The sequence below is a fragment of the Triplophysa rosa genome, linkage group LG13 (assembly GCF_024868665.1).
Source record: "Triplophysa rosa linkage group LG13, Trosa_1v2, whole genome shotgun sequence".
NCBI classification, from domain to species: Eukaryota; Metazoa; Chordata; class Actinopteri; order Cypriniformes; family Nemacheilidae; genus Triplophysa; species Triplophysa rosa.
Window position 1 is genome coordinate 21778758 of NC_079902.1, and position 26925 is coordinate 21805682.

Sequence of the window (26925 nt, forward strand, 5' to 3'; positions counted from 1 at the left end):
AATTCAAATCTATTTGCAAAGTGTACTCATCAATCTATCTTATGTCCAAATTTTTCTCCATTTTAATTTCTAGTATAATGCATAGTAAATGATTGAAAAACTGTGTGTAAAATAGTTTTGGATGAATTATGGCCCGTTGCACTGCAATTTTTCAGCTTTTTGCCAGAATTAATGATGTACCACTCAAACCAACCTGTAAAGTAAAATTACCTGAAGCTTAGAGCTTGAAGGAAAAGAACGATGACTGGTTAAATCTCACATATAAGGTGAACATCATTTTGACTGCTACAGAATAAACCATGTTAGACCTGCTTCGCTGATCCCGGGACTAAAACTATGAACTCTTCCATTATGAGCATCATTTCAGATTACATCTCGCTACGGTGAAAATCCTACAATGACTAAATTAAGACTCGCCACCTGTGAGAATAAGACAAGAATAAGACTCCGAGTAATAATGTTTATGAGGACTTACCAGCCATCTGAGACAACAGCTATGCCAAGAAGTCTTTGTTGAAGGAATATTCCAGATAAAGCCAGTGTGATACTCCGGAAGCTGGATTCTTAAAGATTTGGATGACCCGTTATACCATCTTGGTCAATAAACACAACATATTGTATATAATGCCAAATGATTGTACATACAACTGTAGGGAACAGACATGGTGGTTAAACTTCCCAAACAACTTCTTCACAGTTTGGATGATGGAGTGATGGTGTAAAGCTACCTAAAATAACATATTAAACACTTTAAAACTCACCAGATCATTTGTAGCCTTGTTTAACTGAAAGCATGTGACATGTGGAGCAGGTGTAGAGGGGTCCTTCAAAAAGGCTGACCTTGATAATGCCTGATTTTAAAAATGTCTTTATAATTATCAGATGACAGTAAAAAATCTTTCCTTTAAATGTTTCGAACATTACATTCAGCATTTCCTAAAACACACATGTACTGTATTCCAAGGGAAAATAATGTAATATTATGCCTATTTTTTATTATTATTAGCTTTTCAGTCATCATTAAAGTAAAAACACACAAAATAACACAATTTACCAGTGTAAATGAAATAAAAGCCCACATTAATTGCCCATCATGACATCTTTTATTTGAGGACATTGAGAAAAACTAATAAATAACAACAAATGTCTTTACAAATTCTGGTTTCACAGTACACAAAGTCCTGAATTAAACCCATTCAACATGTTTCTAGACTAACAGAGTCAGCCGGGTCTTGTGCTTTTCAAACCTGTGTTCTGGGATCGAGACGTCACATCTCAACCAGCATTTATAGAATAATGTGCTTTAAACGTGCGTAAAAACGTGCATATAAATCTGGATGGCTACCATCTACTTACTTCTCAAATTCGTTACTTTGTAAGCATGAAAATGCCTCACTGACATTATTGACATCTGATATTTAGCCTATAGATCCTCCCAGAGATGACGATGAACAATATTTTGGTATAGTTGTTGGTATTTTCCTTTTTAAAATCTTGGCTCGTCTGCTCAGACGCAAGATTTCACATTAAAGATCTATTCTGGGGACCACAGGGCCAATTTATGGTCCAGCCTTGAAACCTACAATAAACTTTCTGGTGAACGCTTTATAGTGACAAATTTCCTGTTTTTATTTCTTTTGTGAGATTCAAAATAACCCGATAATATTACAATTTACTCCATGAATTGACACAAAAGACTGCTTATGGACAGCACACATGAACACAAACCACTTTAAAAATGAAATGCACTCAACAAAATGTCCGAAAAACAGCCATGTATAGCCAGGCAACAATTTTCAGGCGCCATCCAGACGAAAACACATCCGAAAAAAACGTTTAACACTGAAATCAATGGCAATTCGATGTTCAAGATGGCCTATTACACAAATCCAGTTTATTCATTTAAACTTGCTTTGTCATATTATACCGTATACCGTATCTCTGTTGATTTACACAGCTGATCTGATGTAAAACTCCTGATTGCAGAACTCATTCTAATTTAAGCTCAGCAAATATATAGCTATGTTTTTCTATTCATATTCTCAAAAAAACAGATAAGACATTTCACATAAATCATACACTGCAGCTAAACATGGCTGTCATTCTCATTCTGTACACACACCGTTTGGTTATTTATGAGAAATTTATGAGCTCCTCTTGTAGAGTTTCTGTATTCATGTACAGAAATGACAGCCACATCCTCGCCGTGTGTACTGAACCAAACTGAATGACAGTCGGAACAACAATATATTTTAATATCATCTCTCTGCTGTAGTTGCTCCCATCAGACCTGCCGTATAAAAAAGAAACTCATACTGTGTGTTACAGAGGTGTACTGTATGAAGATTCTGTCAATGGCAGTTTACTAAAACAAATCCTGGATATTAATACTTCTCCATCCCTTTTATCTCTTTTGTCAATAAAAACGAATACAAATGTATTTTTGCCATCCACGTGTCTTGTTTAGACACAGAAATGTACTAGTATCACTGTCAATCGACACGAGTGACTCCTGTATTCTGAGAGATGAGTCATCGTACTTTGTCATCTCTGTATCTTATTTATGGTATACTTTTAAAGACCAATAACAGACCCACATGAATTAATAGGCATAGTTCACTAGTTAAAAATGAAAAAGTTCATGTTGGGGTGAACAAACGCTTTAACAGTGGAGAGGAGATGAACAATTCTTATTTTCAAAACAGCTGGATGGATCTCAATGGAATGCTGTGAAATGAGGGGCTTCTTACGATGAATTTTCTTTTTTTAAGTCGATGTACATATTATTTTTCTTATCTTTTTAGACAGGACAGTGAACTGACAAGAAGGGGTAGGGAGAATGAAGGGTTTGGCACACGACCCAGACCAAAATTGAAACCCAAAGAACATAACAGCACTTCATAGTTTGAGAAGGACATCCCTCTGTGTCACAGCTCTGGCACAAAATGGGTTATAAGACACAAATGGAGACACGACAGAGTCAATAATAATGAGGTTGTCTAAGCTATACACTTCAGGATCTCATTCTAAATAAACAGTTGAAAACATAATTCGTCACGAACCAAAAAAGGTTGAGAACCCCTGCTGTAGATTCAAGTGAACACATTTTGGATTCACTTCAGCTCGGACACCAAAGACGGCGGAATCCGTTCAAGAGTTTATACATGATCTCTGGGCAGCGGAGTGGTTTATTTGAGTTCTTTTTCAAAGTTTTTCTTCACTTTCTTCTGAAGTAAATACATTGTGCTGTCAATCTTCACAGTTCTCCACGAACAAAATGAAATATTTAGTTAGTTCGATTCCCATACTCCCACTCTCAGCTTTTTTCTAATAGTTGGTTATAAAGTTCTGGTTATCACTAGCTGCGTTTACATGGACCAGTGTAATCCGATTAAAACTCCAATCCAAATGAAAACTCTCCATATAAACACGTCAATCAGATTAACAATGCCCAAGCCGATTGAAATTTCAGTCGGATTGTAAGGGGTGGTTTATGCCGTTTGTAATCCGCTTGATAGGACATGTAAACACTTGATCAGATAAAAAACCGAAGTAGGAAGTTGTGCGCATGTGCAAAGACGATGCTGGCTCGAACATACGTAAATGCGTATGACGCACGGAACGGAGCAGCTCTTGCTAAAGAAACCAAAACCCATAAATCTGACAAAGCGGTACAAATGTCCATATGCTTGTCATCTCTAAATGAACATATTAATGTTTCTATGCATTTAAAATGTCTTAACCGTTTCCCTGGAGTGAGTTTTTAACTGCAATTTCTCAGTTCCTTTTTTAAACACGATACATTTGCAGATGTACAAACATACTGAAAGGCTAAAATATCTTATCATAAAATTTCGTTTATATTCGTAGTAGGCTACCGAACATTTATTTTATTTATTGTTTACTTACATGCAGGGGCGGACTGGCCATCTGGCGTACCAGGCATTTTCCCGGTGGGCCGCTAATGTATGGGGCCGGAATGGACGCGTTTGCCGCTAACGTATGGGGCCGTAACGGACGTGTTTGCCGCTAACGTATGGGGCCGTAACGGAGGCGTTTGCTGCTAACGTATGGGGCTGGAACGGACGCATTTGCCGCTAACGTATGGGGCCAGAACGGACGCGTTTGCCGCTAACGTATGGGGCCGTAACGGAGGCGTTTGCTGCTAACGTATGGGGCCGTAACGGAGGCGTTGGCCGCTAACGTATGGGGCTGGAACGGACGGGTTTGCCGCTAACGTATGGGGCCGGAATGGACGCGTTTGCCGCTAACGTATGGGGCCGTAACGGAGGCATTTGCTGCTAACGTATGGGGCCGGAACGGAGGCTTTGCCGCTTAGACAGACGTATTATAAATGCGAATGCACGCAACGCGAATGCAAAAGACACGTATGCATGCACATACCTTCCCCCCATCAACAGATTCGGTGGAGGGCCGATGCGGGCCTAAAAATGCCAGGGCCGATTTTTCTTCCCAGTCCAGCCCTGCTTACATGTGCTTTGGAAGGATTAATTGTTTTTACCATGGTAAGTCGCTGTAACGACCTTGCTTCATTGATATGTAGGCATTATTATGCTGGTGTCTGTGACATAAAATAAATACATCTGTGCTTACAACATTGTTTGAGTAGCCGTTTTGTGAATATTATAATGATACCCGCGTCCACCCCCGTCTCTGTTTACCGTTCATGCTGATATGTGAGTCCGCATATCATCACTTCTAAAGTTCGGTATTAGCTGTTGCTAAACATTTATTTTAATAATTGTATATATAATATATCTGATTAAATTCAATCCGATGTGTCCATGTAAACGCAGCTACTGTGTATCAAGGCCTTCGAGGATTCACTGAACAAATATAATATGTGAAAAAAAATTATAGACCGTACTTCTGAAGCAGTTCAGACTGCCACTGGCGCTTGCGCTCTGGGAACGCCTGGGGGATCTTGATCTTTCGGAAATCTCGGATACACTGTTTCATTTCTTCCTCGGGGCTGGGCCTCTCCAGAGTCTTCCTGCGGGTCAGACCGCTCCCCCCACTTTCCCGCAAACCCACCCCGCTGGTGAGGGACTGGAAGAGCTCGCTGTTCCGCCTCTTATCCGGTAACTCCATCCACTGAACCGAGGAGCCTTTCTTAGATGGTCGACCCAGAGTGAGAGTGCTCGGAGGACGGGACACAGAATGCAGGGCTCCGCACGGGGCCCTGGAACCTCCAACGACCTCGCCGCGTGAAACTAAGATGGGTCCGTGGTCCTGGGGCGAAGTGGCTTCAGAATGGGTCTCCGAGCTGGAGGTGGAGAGCTCATTGAGCGATGCTCCGCTCTCACTGGCCTTATCCAGAAGTTTCTCAGACTTGGGCTCGTCGCGATCAAATTTAGGAGATGCAGACTTGCAGGCAGGCCCTGGAACACAGAAAGCAAAACTTAGCTGATACAACAATACAAACTTCTAGAGGACATTTGTCAAAATCTCACTGATGAAATGTTGGTCTTTGCCATATATGCGATAAAACACAATAGTTTCTTCTCTTTTCATCTTGATTCTGGCTGTAATTCTACAGATTTAAGCTATTTTTTTAATTGAAGTAATAAATAAACCAATGGCTCCGCTCCAAACTTTGCCGTCTTGCTGGCAGCTTACTAGGAAGCATACTAACTGGAAAGAAACCTCCGGAAAGTGACCGATCTGGAAAAAATATTTAATAAAATGCTGCTCATAAACAACTAAATAAGGTAATACAGACACTATAAAGCATTTGAATTGAATTATTACTGCATTAAATGCACATGACGCATGTAAATATTAGCCAAAAAGGCAATTCATTAAATTATTTTTTATTAAAGCTTTTCAGTATTGAATAAAAAAAACACAATCTCATGGAACACGGTACTTCATGATGTCATAGAAAAAACATTTTTGGCTGAATGGTTTCATAACAAACTTTAGAAGAACCTTTCTGCATCACAAAAGGTTGTTTAAAGTGGAAAAAGTTTTATTTAGATTATAAAAAGAAAGAAATGGTTCTTACAAGATCCTTTGAGCGAATGCTTCTTTGGGAAGCCAAAAATGGTTATTCTATGGCATCGCTGTAAAAAAAACTTTTGTAGCATCTTTATTTTAAAGAGTCAAATTCATTCATTTTCTAGGTGGCTTATTGTATAAATTATTTGTATTCATCTTTGTGTAAATTTGAACATTTTAATAAAATCTGATTTTGTGCCAGTGATGATGTGGGGTCTTGTCTTTTTCCTTATAAGCGTCTATTTTTGCACAATACACATCGTACAAATTCATTCAAAATCGCCACTTCGTAAAATAGTAATGTTCTCCTATGAGATCAGTTTGATCACTCGCATCCAGTGTTGTAATGTAACGAAGTAAAAATACTTAAGTACAGTACTTTTTTGGGAGTATCTGTACTTTACTTGAGTCTTCATATTTCTGCAGACTTTTACTCCACTACGTTTCCTAAACTAAATGTATACTTTTACTCTGATACATTTCAAGCATGTTCGTTACTACAAAATAAAAGCATAGAAACAGAAGTGAAATGGACAAGTCGGCGGTCCGGTCACCATGACAATGCTGAACCAATCACTGGTTAAAGCTCATGCAAGTGCAAAATGGTTAATTTCAACATAAGGTTACATTTTTCCATTTCAATTCATTATCAAATGACTGGGTTGTTACTGTAAGGTAAATGCAAGGAAAGAAAGAAGTAAGGGACAGACAGATTTGTTCTGATTTTGTTCTCTTAGATGGATAAAATTGGGGCTGGGAGGGAACTATCCTTTTATAAAGTTATAAAGTAAAGGTATAAATGAACTTGTATTTTTATAGTTTAGCAATTTGGGAACATGTTGTTCCAGATAAAACTACTGAGCTTGAGACAGAGCTTTTTAAAGTTGTTCATTTCTATGTAAGCACATTTTTTATCTTTATGCTAAAAAAAAAAAGATTAACGTTTGATTCAACTTTACTTCAAATACTTAAGTAGATTTAATATAAAAAGTACTTTTGCTACTTAAGTACAATATTTATCGGTTACTTTAAGGCTTTTACTCAAGTCATATTCTAAAAGGTTACTTTCACTTCTCACCTGCTTTTAGGTACTTTATGCATCACTGCTCGCATCCAATGCGGCGTTAACAGACAACATAATAAAGCTACTCGCTCCAAAACAAACACGTCAAACATTCAATTAGAACAAAGTTCTGTCTTACAACATTAACACAACAAACCGACATCATCTAAACTCTTATCTGTAATCTCTCTATTAGTGGATAATGATGAAAGAATACAGTTTTGCAGAGAAACGGGAGGCAGCTGTAATTTCTCGCTTCAGCGGCTCTCTTAATGTGATCCAGAGGAGCTGCTAATTGGTGATTAAATGTGGATATGCAGATGTGCAGAGAGTCCATCGCTCTCTCTCTTCAGGACACAGATCATTTGAGCGGGTCCTCTGGGTCTCTGGCATCTGACCGCTGGATGGAACACAGATCCCAGATCAGCAACCCTTTAAAAGCTTTCTAGTGTAATTGTATTACTGGATGTTTTGGAGCCGTCTGTAACCATGGCACGATGATATAAACAACCAAACAACCAGACAGAAAAGACAAAGTCACAATAACCGGGTTGGAAAAACTTGATTTGCGCACTTTGATTGTCACAGAAACACGTGTGATCTTCACGCAGTAAATTACACAGCGGTTTACCCATTATACGAGGTCAAGAGACGTCAGACGCAGCTCTGTTAAACCTATAACAGATGTTGGCTCTACACTCTCCTGCCGTTCTGAATTAACATTAGTGCCGTTTAAATGCTCGATACCTTCAGGAACGTCCTTCGGTTCTGGTCATTCCAGCTATTTGGTGCTTTAGAAATGAATATTTAGTCATGGTGATTTGCTCATAAAGTGGAAGAAATCGTGACAGTCTCCTAAACTCATTCCTGTTGCACATAATCTCTACAACAGTAATGACTATCAGTGCCTCCAGCAAATGAGCCGCCGGGCTAATGAACGGCTTAAAAAAACACGCTCGGGAAACAATTACACATGTCAACCCGTAGATTATTTCTTACCGCTACCTCACACATTTACAGTACAAAGAAAAGCAGCCATGGCTTTCTTGCCTTTGAGTAAATGCACACCAAACTGTCTTTAGTTTAATGAATGCAAAAGAACACATGAATGATGGTGTGAGGTGTGCCGGCTCTACAGGCAAAAAAATCCCACCATAAAACATCTCCAAACCAGCCGGCGAGCGTTGACATATGGAGGTCAGACTGATAAATCAGGAAGTGAAGATAAAATGCTAAAACCTGGGTTCAATTTATAGTTCACGGCTCTGTCTGAAATCAGTCTAGATCATTTCAAATCTGTATAAAAGATATTACCTGTCCTTTTTAAGCATAACGACTGTATGTTGTCAACAAGTTGGTGTTGCTAGATGGATTAAATTTGGTGAAGACATTGAGATCGATCGAGATTAACAATCCATCTGCCATTGGAAATCTATTCAACTGCTAACACGGCACAATCATTTTGTATTTATTTAACACAACATTTGCACATGATTGCCAAATATGCCATGTCTGTGCCTGTATATACTACCTGTACATATATTTTGTCTATGCTTGAATATGTAAAGTATATATTTTTACGATATATAACAATGTATATCATTGCTGTCCTTCTGAAACATCACATGTTCAAATTGGCTGTTTTTCAGGAAATGGAAAAAAACTACTTTTTCAATGATTACATACTGTGATGTCAAAGTTGACAAGCACTTTGCAATACTTTTTATTGGTAAGACATTTGCAAAACTCAGTGACGAGTGTTTTTAAGGTGACTAATAATAATGATTTATGGCCAAAAATAAAAATAACGAAATATGAAGATGCAATGTTTCAGAAGGACAGCAGCAATATATAAAATCTATAGACCACTTTGGAAGACGTAAAAAAAGCTGGTCCAGAAGAACTTCGTGTTTCAGTGTTTTGGCACTGCACAAATGTTTAAACAAAATACAGCCAACAGAACATTTATAACCAAATCAAAATGTTAAACGATTATTTTTTAAATTGAACTATACATGTAAGAAATAATAATAAAATAAAAAGTGAAAAACCGGAAGTTCTTCTGGACCAGTGGTTACATCTTGCGAAGTGGTCTGTATAGATTTTTGTTGACTGACTTCTATGAAAAATTATTCAAAAAAGAAAACTCGAAAAGATCTCATTAGTTCGTTCATTAATTCATTCATTTCACTGTTTCACAACAATGAAATGCATTTGATAATAAAATTTACAGCAATTTCTGTGTTAATAAAATCAGAAAAAATGACTATTGTCAAACATATTTCCCCAAAACACCCATCATCTTCCACTGGTTGGACAATGTTGTTGTGTCTATGCTCGTGTAGAGTCTTCTCCAAAGTTGTATGACCATCATCTCTCCAGAGGTTCCAGAGGCCTCTTTGTTAGCAGTACGCCTTTAAAACCATATCACCCCCTCATCTGATGCTAGCCAGAAGAACTCTCTGAGCTCAAATTAATATCTTCTCAGGGGAGGATGACCATGTGGCACTACTAAGAATCTGAGATCCCTAAAACGCCCAAGAAGAATTATTTTCATTATGTGCCACAAACAAAGTGTTCCATGTGTATTTATCTATCGTACTTTGCTCTCTGTGTAACATTAACCTGCTTTCACCTATGCAGATATATTAGTTGGGTTACAACTTGCTTATATTCATGCCTGTGGATGAATCATGGCTTAACGTATTCATGAATCTGGCATGCCCTTTCATGAAGTTAAATATCGACCGAGGACACCACACCCTCTCTTCTTCTACTTCATCTAAAAACATCACGCGGACCACTCGTCAGACCCGACAGAGGGGTCCTTGGAGATGGACTTTCTCGCTTTGTCCCAACCTGGGATACCTGGCAGCGTCTGGCCGGAGCCCACCATAGGCCCGGTGGACTTTAATGTAACTTTTCTGAACATCATCTGAACTTTCTTCCCACGCGGATCTGGACGGTTGCTTTGCACACTGAGAAAATGTGAGGTATTCTGGTCTGATTTCATCTTAGCTGCGCCTAAGTCGAGCCCGTTTTAAAGCTTTAAAAAAAAGCTTTTTGTTTTACTGATGTTCAGAAACTTAAACCATTGTAATTGCTATGCTGTCTCTCTCTCCTTCACCCCCCACCCCCCTCTCTCTCTCTCTCTCTCTCTCTCTCGCTCTCGCTCTCTCTCTCTCTCGCTCTCATTCTTCGCTTCTGTGTTATGAGTTGTGTCCATGTCTAGGCCTAATCAGGGGCGGGCTGGGAGTAAAAAGTGGCTCTGGACTTCTTCGGCAGGAGCGCCCCACAAAACCCAGCTCACAACACAACATAACACAACAACACACTGATGCACAAACCATTCTATAGCACTATAATTCATAAATGTAAATGTTTTCTAAGACCTTTCATGCCACCTTGCAAAGTAAATAAAACATTAAACAGTAAAGACCAGTAAAGTCTAAGCAACAAATAGAATGACATGGTGTGACTAGACTTTGCTAACAAATGTTGTTTTACATCAGCTATAAAGCCCAAGATCAACATTATATAAGTCTTAAAAAGTTAGCGTTTAGGATTTATAAATCGAGAAGAGAAAACATTCACTCTTTGGGCTTAATAAGTAAGCTTACTTAAAAGCTTAATAAAAAAAACTGTCATTAAATACAAATTTGACCAAAACATGAAAAGTCATTTCATTACCTGTGATGATAGTTCTGCAGTCTATTGAATTTTTCTATGCTAATAAAATGGGCCATATGCACACAGTCATATCTTATGCCTCATATGCTATAAACTTATCTGTTTCACTATGTTTTTAGACATGTCAACTCAAACACATGTCTAACATTATCTGCCAAACCATTTTTCCTAGTTTTTACAACAGCTAGTAACAAGTGAGCAAAATAAAATGATTATTGTTACTATTTCTTTATATCCCCACAGTGGGCCGGCCCACATTGAGCAACAGCCCACCGGGAAAACTAACTCCTATGCGCTGTCGGCCTGTAAAAACTATTTATTTACATATATTTGTAAAAATTTGAACGGCCCACATTTTTAAAAATGCTCCGCGGCCCGATGGCTTGCCAGATGGCCAATTCACCTATGGGCCTAATTGTTTGTTCACATAGAGTTAGTTTAATAAAGATGTTTTGAAGAATGCTTATAACCAAACAGATCTTGCCCCCCATTGTAGGAAAAATTTCTTTATCATTTTGTTTGTTCTGTTGAACACAAAAGAAGACATTTGGAAGAATGTTGGACAGCAAACAGTTCTGGGGCACTTTTGACTACCGTTGTATTTTTTCCTACTATGGGAGTCAATGGGGGGCAAAATCTGTCTGGTTACAAGCATTCTTCCAAATATCTTTCTCCGTGTTCATCAGAACAAAGAAATGTATACAGATTTGGAACAACTCGAAGGAGAGTAAATGATGACAGGATTTTTTTTTTTGTGAAGTATCCCTTTAAAGTCCCCGTGAACCGGAAGTTGTGATCGTTTTTACTTCCATATTTTGACGCATTTCTGAGTAAAATGGAATTTCTAATGAGAAAAATAGTGTGCGTGGCTTTCGTCTTTCTCTGCAATTTAATTGGATGTAAAACAGCCGTTGCATTTTGAAATGGAACTAGCAGCAGACTTGACAGTTGAAGGGGAGGAGTTAACGGATGCTCCGCCCACACGTCTAACATACGTCATTTAGGATGGATTGTAATTATAGAAGGAAGGTACGTGCCGCTTTTTTAACAAATACACAACACACATATCTTAAATGTAGTATACAAAAAAAGTAAACAAACAGACAAAATGCTAGCAGTTTTATTCTAATGTGTGTAAAAGCACACCGATTAAGGTTGGATAATGACTTCTGAAAATGATAATTATCATCCCAGCTGTCAGAACACTGTTGGCAGAGGAGCACAGGATTATCCCTAATTCCTCCTCGGTGAAATAAAGATCAATTCGTTCCGGCAGACCAAAACAGGGTTCAAGAGCTCAGGGTGAGGACATTCTGTACACAAAATCAAACAGTGAGGCAACGTATTCAGATTTTAAAACAGACAGTCATAGTGAAGTTGAGCGAGAGCACTACAATAGAAAATAGGTCCTATTTTAATTTTGTTTCGATTTGATCCCAAGGACAGCACACAAAGTTTCAGCATTTGCTGTTGAAAGACTGCAGGAATGAAATTCCACCCGTCCCGTGTGTCTCTGTTTAGAATTTCTCTGCAAACTGAACGCACCCTGACCTTTGCCTTTGGAGAGAAATGGATTATTGGAATGAGGGAAAAAAGGTAAGCCGAACACAATGCTGCTATAATTGACATGCAGAAGGAATAGAAGAGGACTGAAGAGAGGCAAAATCTGATAGGGAATTCAATACATCCATAAAGCCACGGGGAAAACTCAAGATTACAGGAGTCTAGCCGTCAGCTGGCAGGCCAAGCATAAGGGCATAAGAACTTCAGCAAATGACCTTCACGAGCAGGTTACAAGGAAAAATATTTGGCTGGTAATCCAATAGATTGATGTAGATCGTGAGATAATCGCGATTACCATGATAAAAAGACCCAATAACTGCTGTGCGTTTCATTGGAGCCAGGAAACCAAGTGTTTATCTTGATGTCATTGTGAAACCGACACGAACTGAGACAAAATACATGTTTATTAAGGTTTCATTAAATAAGATATAGATATTATTATAATGTATATTATGTCTATGTATGTATTATATTTTAGGTGTGTGTGTATGTATATATATATATATATATATATATATATATATATACACTCACCTAAAGGATTATTAGGAACACCTGTTCAATTTCTCATTAATGCAATTATCTAATCAACCAATCACATGGCAGTTGCTTCAATGCATTTAGGGGTGTGGTCCTGGTCAAGACAATCTCCTGAACTCCAAACTGAATGTCAGAATGGGAAAGAAAGGTGATTTAAGCAATTTTGAGCGTGGCATGGTTGTTGGTGCCAGACGGGCCGGTCTGAGTATTTCACAATCTGCTCAGTTACTGGGATTTTCACGCACAACCATTTCTAGGGTTTACAAAGAATGGTGTGAAAAGGGAAAAACATCCAGTATGCGGCAGTCCTGTGGGCGAAAATGCCTTGTTGATGCTAGAGGTCAGAGGAGAATGGGCCGACTGATTCAAGCTGATAGAAGAGCAACTTTGACTGAAATAACCACTCGTTACAACCGAGGTATGCAGCAAAGCATTTGTGAAGCCACAACACGCACAACCTTGAGGCAGATGGGCTACAACAGCAGAAGACCCCACCGGGTACCACTCATCTCCACTACAAATAGGAAAAAGAGGCTACAATTTGCACGAGCTCACCAAAATTGGACAGTTGAAGACTGGAAAAATGTTGCCTGGTCTGATGAGTCTCGATTTCTGTTGAGACATTCAAATGGTAGAGTCAGAATTTGGCGTAAACAGAATGAGAACATGGATCCATCATGCCTTGTTACCACTGTGCAGGCTGGTGGTGGTGGTGTAATGGTGTGGGGGATGTTTTCTTGGCACACTTTAGGCCCCTTAGTGCCAATTGGGCATCGTTTAAATGCCACGGCCTACCTGAGCATTGTTTCTGACCATGTCCATCCCTTTATGACCACCATGTACCCATCCTCTAATGGCTACTTCCAGCAGGATAATGCACCATGTCACAAAGCTCGAATCATTTCAAATTGGTTTCTTGAACATGACAATGAGTTCACTGTACTAGAATGGCCCCCACAGTCACCAGATCTCAACCCGATAGAACATCTTTGGGATGTGGTGGAACGGGAGCTTCGTGCCCTGGATGTGCATCCCACAAATCTCCATCAACTGCAAGATGCTATCCTATCAATATGGGCCAACATTTCTAAAGAATGCTTTCAGCACCTTGTTGAATCAATGCCACTTAGAATTAAGGCAGTTCTGAAGGCGAAAGGGGGTCAAACACCGTATTAGTATGGTGTTCCTAATAATCCTTTAGGTGAGTGTATATATACAGTACAGTATATGATAATCTATCTATATCTACAGTATATATACCATATATAAAATATATAATTGATAATCAGCCACAGTTCTGTAACCTGTGCAGAGAAAACAGCAGATGTGCCCATGCGCAACAGTATCTCTGGGGTCCTAGAAATAATTAGCATCAAAACCGTGTAACCATATTGTGTTTCACCATATAATCCCACCCATAGACATCTCCACTCGAGCTCTCATTTTCTCTTGCAAACCTCAGCGGAGAGAAGCGTTTATTTCTGATGAGATATTTGGGTTGACGCAGATGCCAGTGATTAACGCTTTTCACTTCCATCCGCCGTGCTGGAACAAACTGTATTTGATACATCTATGCTGTTTTCACTTTCCTTTCATCACAAACTATATTCAAGGCTCTGTTACACTTAGTATAAAAAGGGTACAAAACAGGATAAACAGTTGTTTTCTATCAAAAAGTCTTATTTTTGTACCTGTAATGGGAACCCAAGTGTATCATGTTTGTGGAAAACATTTCATATGTAAATGTTTATCGTCTAATGCAGTAGTTCTCAAACTTTTTCGATGTAAGGTCCCTTTTGTGTAGAGTGCATCGCTTTGTGGCCCCCAAATAAATACTTAAAATTTTAAAAACTTTTTAATTAAACAAAAAACATATTCAATTATACAATGCTGAAACATCAGTTGTTTTGGTTGGTGGTCTTATTTTTTTGATGTTTGATTGCATAAAATGTAGAATACATTTCTATATTTCATAAAATGCCACAAAACCTGTGGCCCCCTGGATCCATCTTGGGGCCCCCAGTTTGAGAACCACTGGTCTAATGTGTTCATATTAACATAAAACACAACTTTATTTAATATGTATTTAAATTAGTTTCACACACAGCGAGGCACGCAAAACATCCCCTACTGAACACAGAACAGCTTCTCGGTAAAGGCAACTTCAAATCAGTAACATCTCAGTTTCCTTTGCACACTAGCATGTGGTTCAATGCTCCAACCACACAGTTTATCATCAACATTTGCTTCGCACATTCTGCACATTCTGTGTACTCTGCAGTTGAGCTGTTTATCTCTCAACAATGGGCTTCCTTTGGATTCTCTGTTTTGTGTTGATCAATCAATCCACTTTCTTATTGGGTAAGTCTTTTTAATAAAATACCATCTGTTCGCACTGATCACTTTAATAATGTTTACCTTTATTTCTTTGTCAATAGGTAATAAACCCGTGTTGTACCAAACATTCTGCTTAAATCTGGAATCAACCAGTTTCAAAGATTCTCTAAAAAGGTATAAGAAATGAAGAGCTTTATTAATGAAATAAACAAAAAACCCTGCAGAATCTGCATTTTAAAGACGTAAATGTAGATCCAAATTATGCATGGTAGTAAAAAACAGAAAAACTTGTCTTATGTGATCTTGATGGTGTTTTCCATCAATCTGTTTATCAATCTCTGTGTTTTATGATGGCAGTAATACTGTCAACCTGATGGCTACAACACCTAAATCTCCAAAGCCAAGCACTTCAAAAACAGGTCATATTACCAATCAAAAAATTGCATGTAAAGTTTTAAATATTTCTTAAATAAACCCTATGTTCATCATTCAGTTTCTGAAAAGGGTCTGGTGACAGAAAAACTCAAATCCAATGAGCCAAGCACTGAAAATAATGTCAGGTAAAATACATTCATTATTAATCATCATAATTATTATGATTCTTTATATATTTATTGTAACAGAAATTAAATTACCTTCAACTAAACTTATATATGAATGAACACTATTTTTACAGAATGCCTACTTTTAATAAGACTCCTAAAGAGGTAAATGTTATTATAATCAACACGAGCATAATAATAATAATACAAATTTAGGCAGAATTTTGAGCTGAAGGGTCATCTCTTACACCCGAAAAATAAAAACTCTGTCATACTTTTTTCACTATCATGTGTAGTATTTAACAATCTCTGTGTCTTATGACGGTAATGCCTCTGTTGACTTGGTAACAACAATTAAACCAACAACTAAACCAAAAACCAAGCACTTTGATACTAAAACTAAACCTCCAAAGCCAAGCGCCAAGAAATCAGGTAATATTACCAAAACAAACTAAATCACCTTTGAAGTTTGAAGTAAATTGTGATAAAATGTCTTGCCCTTTTGACAAACACTTTGTCCTTCAGTTCCAGAGAAAAGCCCAGGGACAGAAAAACACAAATCCAATAAGCAAAGCTATCTGGAAGATTATTTTTTCAGGTAATATTACCATACAAAAAATAGCAATTAGCTTTTAACTAAACTTATTTACACACTGTATTTATACACATTCAGTTCTTCTTCTGACTTGACAGAACAGAAACTGTTTTATGTTCTCTCAAAACTAAATAAATACATATATAGCTTGTAAGTTAAATTGTGACTAAATAATGTTGAAAACATGTTTGGGAGTTCCAACAATTGTTTCATGCGAAACCAATAGTTTTATTCTGCTTTTACAGGTGTAGAGAGAGACAGTACGTATGCCAATCTTTTTTATTGATTTCTTATGAATGAAATTATAGCCAATCAATAAAAATGCTACACAGATTGTGTAAATATGCTATTAAACTACTTTTTTATATTTAACTATTTTACTTTTGTCTGCTAAATAAATGTTAATGTCAATGTAAATTTCAATTTTACAGAAGGAGAAAAGTTCTATACTACGCATGTCATGATTTTATTTGATTTCTTATGAACGAAATTTTAGCCAATAAAAATGCTACACTATTTTACTTTTGTCTGCTAAACAAATGTTAATGTCAAAGTAAATTCTGACAAAAAGTTTCCTTTGAGTAAATAAATCCTGTTAAGACAAAAATCTGAGGCATGGGAAATTGTTTACACAGTACATTTTTGTTCAGTACGGAACAGATTAAACTCAGAAAAAAATGTTTTCTACAACCTGTTAGTTGGAGAACCTCTTTCTATGAATCCTGTCCTACTTTGTACCCCCAAACAATTTTCCTTTTTTTTTCTAAGTAATACACAGGCAGTAATTCCAATACACAATAACAGGAGCCACATATTCTTATTCTTGGCATGAACATATGATAATACGGTACTTCCTTGACAAAGATACAGTATTGTGGTGCCATGTACAGAAACGCAGATAATAAAGTGAAAAAACTACAGTACATACTTGTATACTGCCTGTAAGATGAACTACAGCCTGCAGCAGTCAGATAAATAAGTCATGTCACCGCTACATCTAAACCTGGGAGGAAATATTATTTTGTGAAGTTTACAGCAGTAATTTATTTCCCACGGACAGATATTCTATTATATTTTCCACTTTAATAATTTTGATAGTTTGCTGGAGTGGACACAGATTAGAGCTAATCGACATGTGAAGACCGAGCACGTCTCACAGAAGACAGGGGTTCTTTCTTTCCTAAATGACTTCACCTTAACACTTTGATTTATTGCTTCATTGAAGCTTTTTACCTTTTATTCAGTGGGCAGAAATCCAAGCGCTCTTTCTTATCTCTCTTCTGTTAATTACAACCGGGGGGACAGCTCACCTGCCTTTTTAAGTCTTCTCTTTGTTATTTTATTCGTAGGGTTTTGTTTTTTAATTGAAAACAATAGCGTGTGATGTGGGAAAGTGGAATGGATCAGAGACCAGGACATGACAAAGATGTCTCCATCCACAAAACAGCTTACCCTGATTCACCACGGTACACATATAATGTTGAGTATGATTTTGCGGAAATGTCATTTGACTTCAACACACGTAAAGATAAGTAAGTAAAGCACCCTGCAATTTTGTTTCAGAGACTGTGTTGTTTTTTCTTTACTCCTGGCAACGTATACAGAGAAACTTACCCTGACAAATCTCTCGACATTGACTCTCATCTCAACAATGTAATACTGTCTTCCACAAAAGCGTCAGAGCATCAGGCTGCAGAAATATCACAACCCAGTTCAGAAGAATCACAAACGCTCACAGTGAGAGAAAAATGATTTTTGTGATAGTGGGAGAACGATTAATTTTACAGCACAATGTTCTTTTCAGGCCATGTACGCCCTTTCTATAGAGGAAGAGGCACAATTGTACACCTGCAGGGCAACAATAGCTTATCATCCGCTCTTCTGTCACAGTGCTCCTTCTGTTCCTTTAAATCTTTTTTGTCACTCTGAATATTCTTATTAACCCTAAGGGTTTGAAATCCAGAGTTTTCTGAAGTTCACTAGAGGATGGAGAAAACTTTGTGATTAAAAGCGGCTTTTCTCAAAGTCATAGATAAAACTGACAGTTTCCTGATTTTTGAGCTTCAGTTTAAATAAACACAAATAAAGGCACAAAGTTTCAGTTTTTTCTGAGACTATTGTTGGTTTAAAGGGAAAGGTTCTTAAAGGAATAAATTCGGTAACAGTTTACAAACTGCAAACCCAGTCTCACGGCAGGACTTGAATTCCCCCTTTTAACCGTGTCAGTCAGCACAAACCTTTTTCCTGTCATTTAGCACGACTTTCAATATACGGACTGCGTGTCTAAATATTTATAAACTGATATCACAGGAAAATATCACATATTTCATGAGGTGGCTACAAGCTAACCCTTACCCCAAAATCACAGGCACAAAGGCTAATTTTGCCAAAACGGACGCATTTCATGAGGTGGCAAAGCAACTATAAAGGCTCTCGCTAACCCCGCCCCTAAACCTCACGTCACGGGGCAAAGTCAAATCATAATAAAACGTACGAATGAGATGAGCCACCATGTAAAATAGGTATTAATTCCTATCGGATTGCGTTGATTAACGTTTATACATATGAAAGATACATCGTATTAAAATACATAAGGTTGATAGTCGTGCTAAGTGACACACAAAAAAGTTATAATTGCTAGGATTTGCGAATGCATTAGCTAACAATTAACCACATACATTTACAGCATTTGTAAATCTTTGCTATTGTTAGTTTATTTGAGTATAATTGTTTGGTGTTCATAAGATCAAATATCAGTTAACATACAAAAAGTGAACAAAATTACCAAAAAATGACACAATTATTTTTTTTACATGAACTATAATTATAAGTATTTTTTGTCGTTACTTCATATTAAAACTGAAAACATAACTTGCCTCGCTATCGCCATCTCTGTTTAAAACATAAAATTGCAGGTTACTTTACTTCCTCTTATCACTACCAAAAATGTTATGCAATGAGGGTTACACAGATGCTACACATACCCTCACTAGAGCCTTTATTTGTATTTTCTGGGCTTCAAAATAAAAATAAAAGGTTTTTTCAGACACACAAAAGCATGAAACCGAGTAAACAATAACTCAGACCAACACAATATGTGACTAATATCATTCTGATTATGCATTGACGGAGCTATTAATCTCTTTGCTATGGGGCTTTGAGTTTGTTGTCCTCTGTTATTTTCACAGCGCGAATTCACGCTCAAGTAATTTTGTTACTGTAATCTCCCATTCTCAGCAGTCGTTTGTTTACGTGACGAAACCGTTCGAACACAATGACAGAACATCATCAGTGTTTACACATCACAGCCACCCTGAGCTCTGACGGAGACAAATGAGCGACTGTAACAGAGCCACGCTTGGCTATCTCTCCCTCTAATGACGTTATATTACATGCCTGTAAATCAAGACAGACGCTGAGACAACTGTGACAAAATGTAAATCTTAGGATTGTAAAAGTTTACACAATACATTTTCACATTTACTCATTTGACCGATTCTTTATGCAAATTAAATAGTGAGTGTAGCTAAGCGTTCGTTTCATCAATCTCTACTTTGACTTTAAAGGTGTCTAGCTTACACCTGTTAATATCTGCTGGATATGTGAACCGATTTGTAATTTTTGCATGTCACCCAGCACGACTTTCCATCAAAAGTACTTTAATATGCGATATTTTTCATATGTATAAATATATATCAACGCAATCTGATGGGAATTCATATCTATTTTACAAGGTGGCTCATTCGTGTGAATTACTTTTTCCTACGATCTTATTCGTATGTTTTGTTACGATATGACTTTTCCCCTGTGACGTTATAGGTTTAGGGGCGGGGTTAGGGTAGCCATTTATCATTGCTTTGCCACCTCGTGAAACTAGCATTTTTAGCTAAATTAGCCGTTGCGGCTGTGATTTTAGGGTTTGGGTTGAGGTAAGGTGTTGGTTAGCCAACTCCTAAAGTATTTGCGACTTCTTTTGAAATCAGGTTAGAAATATATAATTATACATACACACGTTTTTCTGTGTATTGAAAAATTGTCGTGCTGGTGACACGAAAAAAACGTCGTGCTGAGTGACACGAAAAAAAGAGGAAATTCGTGTTGATGAACATGAATTAATAGATTACAGTTCGTGCCAATTTCACGAATTCCCGTGAGACTGGGTTGAGCGGCCAGCGGAGTTCATGAGACGAATGACTGATTCTACATCCGTTTGGAGGACACAGGGATCGACGTCAGGTGTGACAGAGATTTATTTGAGTTCTTTGCGTGTCAAGACCATCGTGGCTTTCCAATCATAGGTTTGATTTGTCCGGCGAGAACCTTCAGACACATTCACATAAACCTGCAGTCAAAACCACACAGAGAAACACACATTCACAACCCTCCCACTCATAACATACGGACAGATAAATGTGTGCATCCTGAGATTCTGAACTCTAGCTTTAGCATACATTAAACCCTATAGATCTTCAACATAATACCAGTGGGAATCCACAGAAAGCGTGATACAAAACATCTCATCACAAAACAAATACTATTCCAACTAGGAAAACTCACTCAAGACATCACAGACTTCTTCATCTTCACATGACCTCCACTAAATAAACCTCTCTTGAATTCTCTGGGCACATCGCCAACAGACAGTGTCGTTCACATCGCCAACTCTCATTAACAGGATTGACTTCCAGTCACTTTGTCAGTGAAAATCAATGCGTGTGAATGCCCCTCCAGGGCGGTGAGGGGATTCTTATGTTAACTAGCGAATATTGTACAGTACACCCCTTAGGCGTGTTGAAACACGTCTGTGGCTTTCCTCAAAGCGCCCATAGCTGTGATTATCATACTGTCAGAGATTAGATGAAGAAGCAGTGAGGATTCATCGGATTCATTAAAATTCTGACATTACTTATTTACCCACATCAATCGAAACCTGTATATGACTGCTGGTGAATACAAAAAAAGATATTTTGAGAAATGTTTGAGTGGTTTTGATTGCATAATAGAAGTCAATCGGGTTGTTTGGTTACCAATGTTCTAAATGTTCTAATATCTCTTTTGTTCTTCGTTTTGCAAAAGAAACTCATTCAGATTTGAAATGACACATGCACTGAGAAAAACAACTAGTAGGATTAATTAATTTTTTGTGTAATTATCGTAACGTTTGCACACAGTTTTTAAAAGAAAATTAACACTTTTTTTTTTAAGTGAATCCTACTTTTTTTCAGTGATGTGGTGAATAAATGAAGACAGAATTAGCATTTTTTTGCATAAAATTAAATATACTGTGCATGTGTTTTGTCTTTGATATTCTCCCCATTTGTTCTATATATGAACGAGCAAAGAAAAAAGTGAAAAATGTCATATATATTACTCAATGTTATATATATAACACAATATACTACTTTAACATTACATTATATGCATAGCCAAATCGATTTAAAATGCTACGTATGCTAATAAAGTACTTCACGGTTTTAAAAACATGTAGAGAGAGGACATGTATAATGTGTACACTACACACAGTGATAGACAATCATAGACACACACACACACACACACACACACACACACACACACATGTCTGATTTACTATCTCCATGGGGACAGTACAGATGCGTAATGTTTTTTATACTGTACAAACTGTATATTTTATCCACTACCCCTAAACCTAAAGATCATAGAAAAAGCATTTTTAGATTTTTGAAAAATATTGTTCTGTACAATTTATAAGCTTTTTTGCCCATGGGGACCTCAATTTTGGTCCTCACTGTGACACGAGTCCCCATGTGTTGGTGTGCCTTCAGGTTTAGGTCCCCACCGGGATATACAAACATGAACACACACACACACTATCTGCAGTATGCAGTGGGTGGATTAGCTTTTGAAGTTTTATTACCTTTCTCAAGTCTACCAAAGTGAGATTTTCTCCAGCTACTTTTGTCCATGTGTCTTTTCTTATCACCATGTTTCCACACTTCTCTACCTGTTCACACAGCTACGGCTTATCTCAGCTTAAACACACAAGTGCACAAACACCACTTGAACATGCTGAAATGTTAAAAAAGGTTTTGAGGGGAATACATATTTAATGTTACGTTTTAAAATCACAAATCAATCACATCAGCTTGCGGTTTGGACCAACCACAATACCATCAGCCTGGTTAGAAGCCGCACACTGCAATGCATTGTGGGTGACAACTCTCAAAGCCCTAAACTAACAGCTAATGCTGTCAGCGGAGGGCCGCAGTGGATTAGTGCCTGTCAGTAACACTTAAGAATGACAAAACAGAGACGGCCAATAAAAATCAACGGATAACCGATGAGCCCTGATTCTCATTGGCTATTGAGGAAGCTTTGATCTACTGGGCTTCTTTGTGATTGGACAGAATCGGTGCGTGGGATTCTGGTGTGTAGTATCTTTCCACAATTCAGGTTTGGGAGGCCTGAGGCAGACGATGTCCCAGTTATGACACACATTTACATGGACTGCAGTCAATTACAGCATCAAAGTCTGCACATATCGAAGTGTGAGCGAGTTAAAGTGAACATACTATAGGAATGATGTAAGAAACGGTTCTGAAAGATGGAAAGTAGAATAGATCGGTTTCCCAACCAGGGTGTCGCCAAACATACTTGATTTCAATTATAGATAATATCAATAAGACTGTTGTAAAAACACGGGGAGGCTGCATGAAAGAATACTTTTGTTCACTGAAAAAATATTTAAAAGCCATGGCTACATGTTAATGCAATGTTGAATAAAACTTTGTAATTAAGAAATTGATTGGTTTGCGGTGTTAAAAGTCTACGAATTGACCAAACAGGGTGATCATAAAAAACACACGCAATTATTCGTTAGTTCGTAACTATTTTACGAGGTGGCCAATAAGTGCAAATTTGTATGATGTGAATCATATAAAAATGTAAAATTATTAGAACACAGCAATAATAAAGCAAAATGCAAATTTATGCGAATAATTACGTAATTATTCTGCTTTCGAATTAACTTTGCAAGAAAGCACACGTAATTATTTGTTAGTTCGTAACTATTTAACATGGTGGCCAATATGTAGAAACTTGTACGACGTAAAATTATAAGAACAATGCAATAATAAAGCGCCGCCTCTAAACCTAACGTCGTTGGTGCAAATCCGATCGTTCTAAAACTTACAAATAAGATTGTAGGAATTCACACGAATTAGTTACTTCGTAAAGTAGTTACGAATCGCCATGAATGTGTTGTCAAACCTTTTCACAAATTCAAGGTACTTCTCTAACACCGAAACTTGTTTCTATTTTACTTGTGTGCAGTCAGCAGAGAGTGAAATTCTCTGCAAACATTCTCTCATCACAAATTCCTGTCTCAATAGAATACTATGTGTGCATAAAATGAAGTGCAAACATTTGAAACATACAGTATGACATCGTTCCTTCAGCAAAGGTTGGGAAGCACTGCAGTAGGTGAAAAGGAAATTAGAAAGCAGATCAGGTAGGAGTGTGAGAGCTGGCATCACTTACTAAAGAAGATGTACTCCGTGTAGCTGCTCCAGATCTTGTCATCTCTGTACTGGTTAACAAAAGCAGCAGTTCCTGTAGAGTTGCAGGCCACCATCTGAAACCCGGCTTCACTCAGCCTATCGAACGCTTGCTCCAGGTAGGTGAACTTCAGGTAGAAGCGCGAGGTGTATTTCTCCGGAGGACGGTCTGGATCTCGACTCTCATTGAGAGTGTCCCCAAACACCTCCTTTGCTAGAGCGATACGGCCGCACACCATGATCCGTGCCACGCGCCGAAACTTAGCATCTGCTTGGTTATCCCTCACCATTGTATACGATCCCCGGTAACCAATGGTAATGAACCCTGACCTCTTGTCCGGGGCGGAGGAGGACGTGGCGTGATGAGTGGCACTGTTTCCGGTTCGTGTCACCAACTCGCTACTCTGGGAACTTTCCTCGATGTCACTTTGGCAGCCTTCGTCATTTAGCGACCCTTGCTTAGCTACACGTGGCCCCAGAAGCCTCAGAAGCTCCCCCAATTGAAAGTGTTCGGCCTCGCGCTGCAGACGCTCTCGCTCCGGGAAGTGTTCGGGGAGCACCAGCTGGCGGTCCCTCAGGAAGTCCAGAACGTATCGAAACAAGAAGCCGTCGCGGTCGATGAAAAAGCGCCCGCGGCTGTCGCGGGGCAGTTCCTGCGGGGTGTAGCGGGTGAACATGGTGTGGAGAGTGGTGTCAGGTACGCTGACCAAGGTGGAACGCTTGGTGACGTAGACCTGGCCACCGACGTTAAGTTCCACGATCTCCGGGTACGGGCTGGACACCTCACTGATGGGGAGTACAATTTCCTTCATGGCCATGGTCCAAACGCAAAGACGTGACGGGACGGAAGAAATGAGGCGGGTTTGGAAACAGGGCAAAAAGCTCCAAAAGAAGAAAAGAAGGAATCCACAGATGTCCAGAAAGATGGAGTGACAGATGTCAGTCAAGGCTTCATTGCCAAAAAGATATTAAAGTTTGAGAGAGGACTACATCGCTGCTAGAGGATGAGAGAGAGAGAAAGAGAGAAAACGAGAAAGAGAGGAGAGAAGGAAAGAAAAGAGGGGAGTCAAGTTTCCTCACCGGCAGCCCCTCTGCTCATGAAGAGAGATGCGGAGTACGATGTGGAGAATAGAGATACTGAGAGGGGGAGAGAGAGAGAGAGAGAGAGAGAGAGAGAGAGAGCGAGAGAGGAAGGGAGGAAGGTAAAGAGGAGGAACACCACACAGAGGCTCACATCATTTGTCCAAGGTCTGAGGGAAGCCACAGTGACATCATCTGCAAAATAAGAAGAGGAGTGGAGGTGTAGCAACATGTCACTGCCTTTTAAAAAGACAGTAACGCATTCATTTACACACGACAAGATCAGGTGCATAAAACGAATTCTGTAAAATGTAATGGAATACGATTAAACTAGGATGTTTATTAATCCAGAAGATTATGAGAATCCAAATATGCTTTTTTGTAGAATTTTTTTGAGCTGTGTAGTATAATCATCTCTCTAAATGACTATATTGTGTAATTGACTTGGACTCTGTCTGCGCGTTGTGGCATACTGCATAATGAACAGGCACGCAATGTGATTGTCTCATGGGAATAAACACAGATTATCTGTAATTCTCACATTATCTCTGCCAAACCATTAAAACAGAGGGAGAAAAGAGGGAAAACATTACAATAATAATCCTGTAGACTATAGCTCCACCTAGAGGCCATACGCATTGAACTAATATTCAGGACGAAAGAAATACTTAATAAATACTTAATCCAACCAAATTGAAAGGGTTGAGGTTTATAAGTAAACAAATATGTAGCAAAGGTGAGTAAAGCATTTATTTTTAAACTAACACGATCTTAAATATTTAAAGATTAAAGATATTTTGTAGTAGTTTTTGTTAAAACACGAAATCTTGATCAAATTACCACATAGAGAGTATCTGTATGTGGGTAGTTGACAAATAAACCCGACATGCATGGTGTGAAGGCAAACATTTAGAAAACAAACCGTTAATAATATATTATTAATATATTTATTATAAAAATAGCATAAGAGAGATTTATCTTCATGGTTAGGTTTATTTCTACATTTTTGCCATCACACCACAGGACGTTTCTTTAATTTGTAACTTTTTCTCTACTACATTTGGTTGTTAAATATTCCATTTTTTTCTCTTTGAGAGCATTACTAAAACCTACACAAAAAAATCTACAAAAATCTTACACTCTACACAAACGAATGCACCTCTACAGACCCTTCTGTCAAGCTCCTGAAGTTTGCAGATGACACCACAGTCATTGGCCTCAACACACCCCGCACACAAACTTTTTGAACTCTTGCCCTCTGGCCGGTGCTTCAGAGCACCAAACACCAGGACTTCCAGACACAGAAGCAGCTTCTTCCCCCAGGCAATCTCCCTCCTAAACAGATAACTGCTGCAATATTCCACTTTCACTGCTCCTAGTGCCTTATTATATGTACATTTTATGTCATTTTACTTACATTTGCACAAGTGTACATACAATCTGTTAATATGTTTATTCTACTATATACTACCCTGTGCAATGTCTCTTATATGTTCTTATCCCCCATTTTCTGTACAATAGTCTTTATTTTATATATGCATATTTTAGAATCTTTTAGACTGTAAATCTTATTATATTTGTATTGTCATTGTGTTGAATGTCTGTACTAGAAGCTTCCAACACCAAAGAAAATTCCTTGTGTGTGCTTGGCAATAAAGCTCTTCTGATTCTGATCTGATTTTACACACCGAGATGCATTTTCATCCTTTTGATGAGGATGCTGCAAAATTTGAATGTTTTAAAAGATTAATTCGTTCAAAACATGCAAATTTTACTGCAACTTCATCAGAAGGATGAAAAGGTATCCAGCTACAAGGTGATATTTCTAAAGGACAGCGCTAAAAAAGGCTTTTCAGAAGAATGGATGATGATAATATCAATACATCACTATTTATCACTGTCATTCTAGGTACATCGTCCTACCTGAGAAACAATAGGCATCCACAGAGGATAACCTAA

General features: G+C 38.2%; 1 protein-coding gene across 1 annotated transcript; it reads right to left on the reverse strand.

Moving 5' to 3' along the window:
- Positions 1–1090: 1090 nt before the first annotated feature.
- kctd8 (potassium channel tetramerization domain containing 8) lies at positions 1091–25722 on the reverse strand. Its single transcript, XM_057349949.1, has 2 exons — positions 23870–25722; positions 1091–5402 (listed from the first exon to the last, which is right to left on the reverse strand). Exons 1-2 carry the CDS (start codon positions 24702–24704, stop codon positions 4876–4878), a joined length of 1362 nt encoding a protein of 453 aa, XP_057205932.1. The 5' UTR covers positions 24705–25722; the 3' UTR covers positions 1091–4875.
- Positions 25723–26925: the final 1203 nt, after the last annotated feature.

Coding starts and splice junctions, on each gene's coding strand:
- kctd8 (XM_057349949.1), bottom strand. CDS start 24,704: ATGGCCATGAAGGAAATTGTACTCCCCATCAGTGAGGTGTCCAGCCCG. Junction 5,403..23,869: donor CACGGAGTACATCTTCTTTA/GTAAGTGATGCC, acceptor TCTGTGTTCCAG/GGCCTGCCTGCAAGTCTGCA.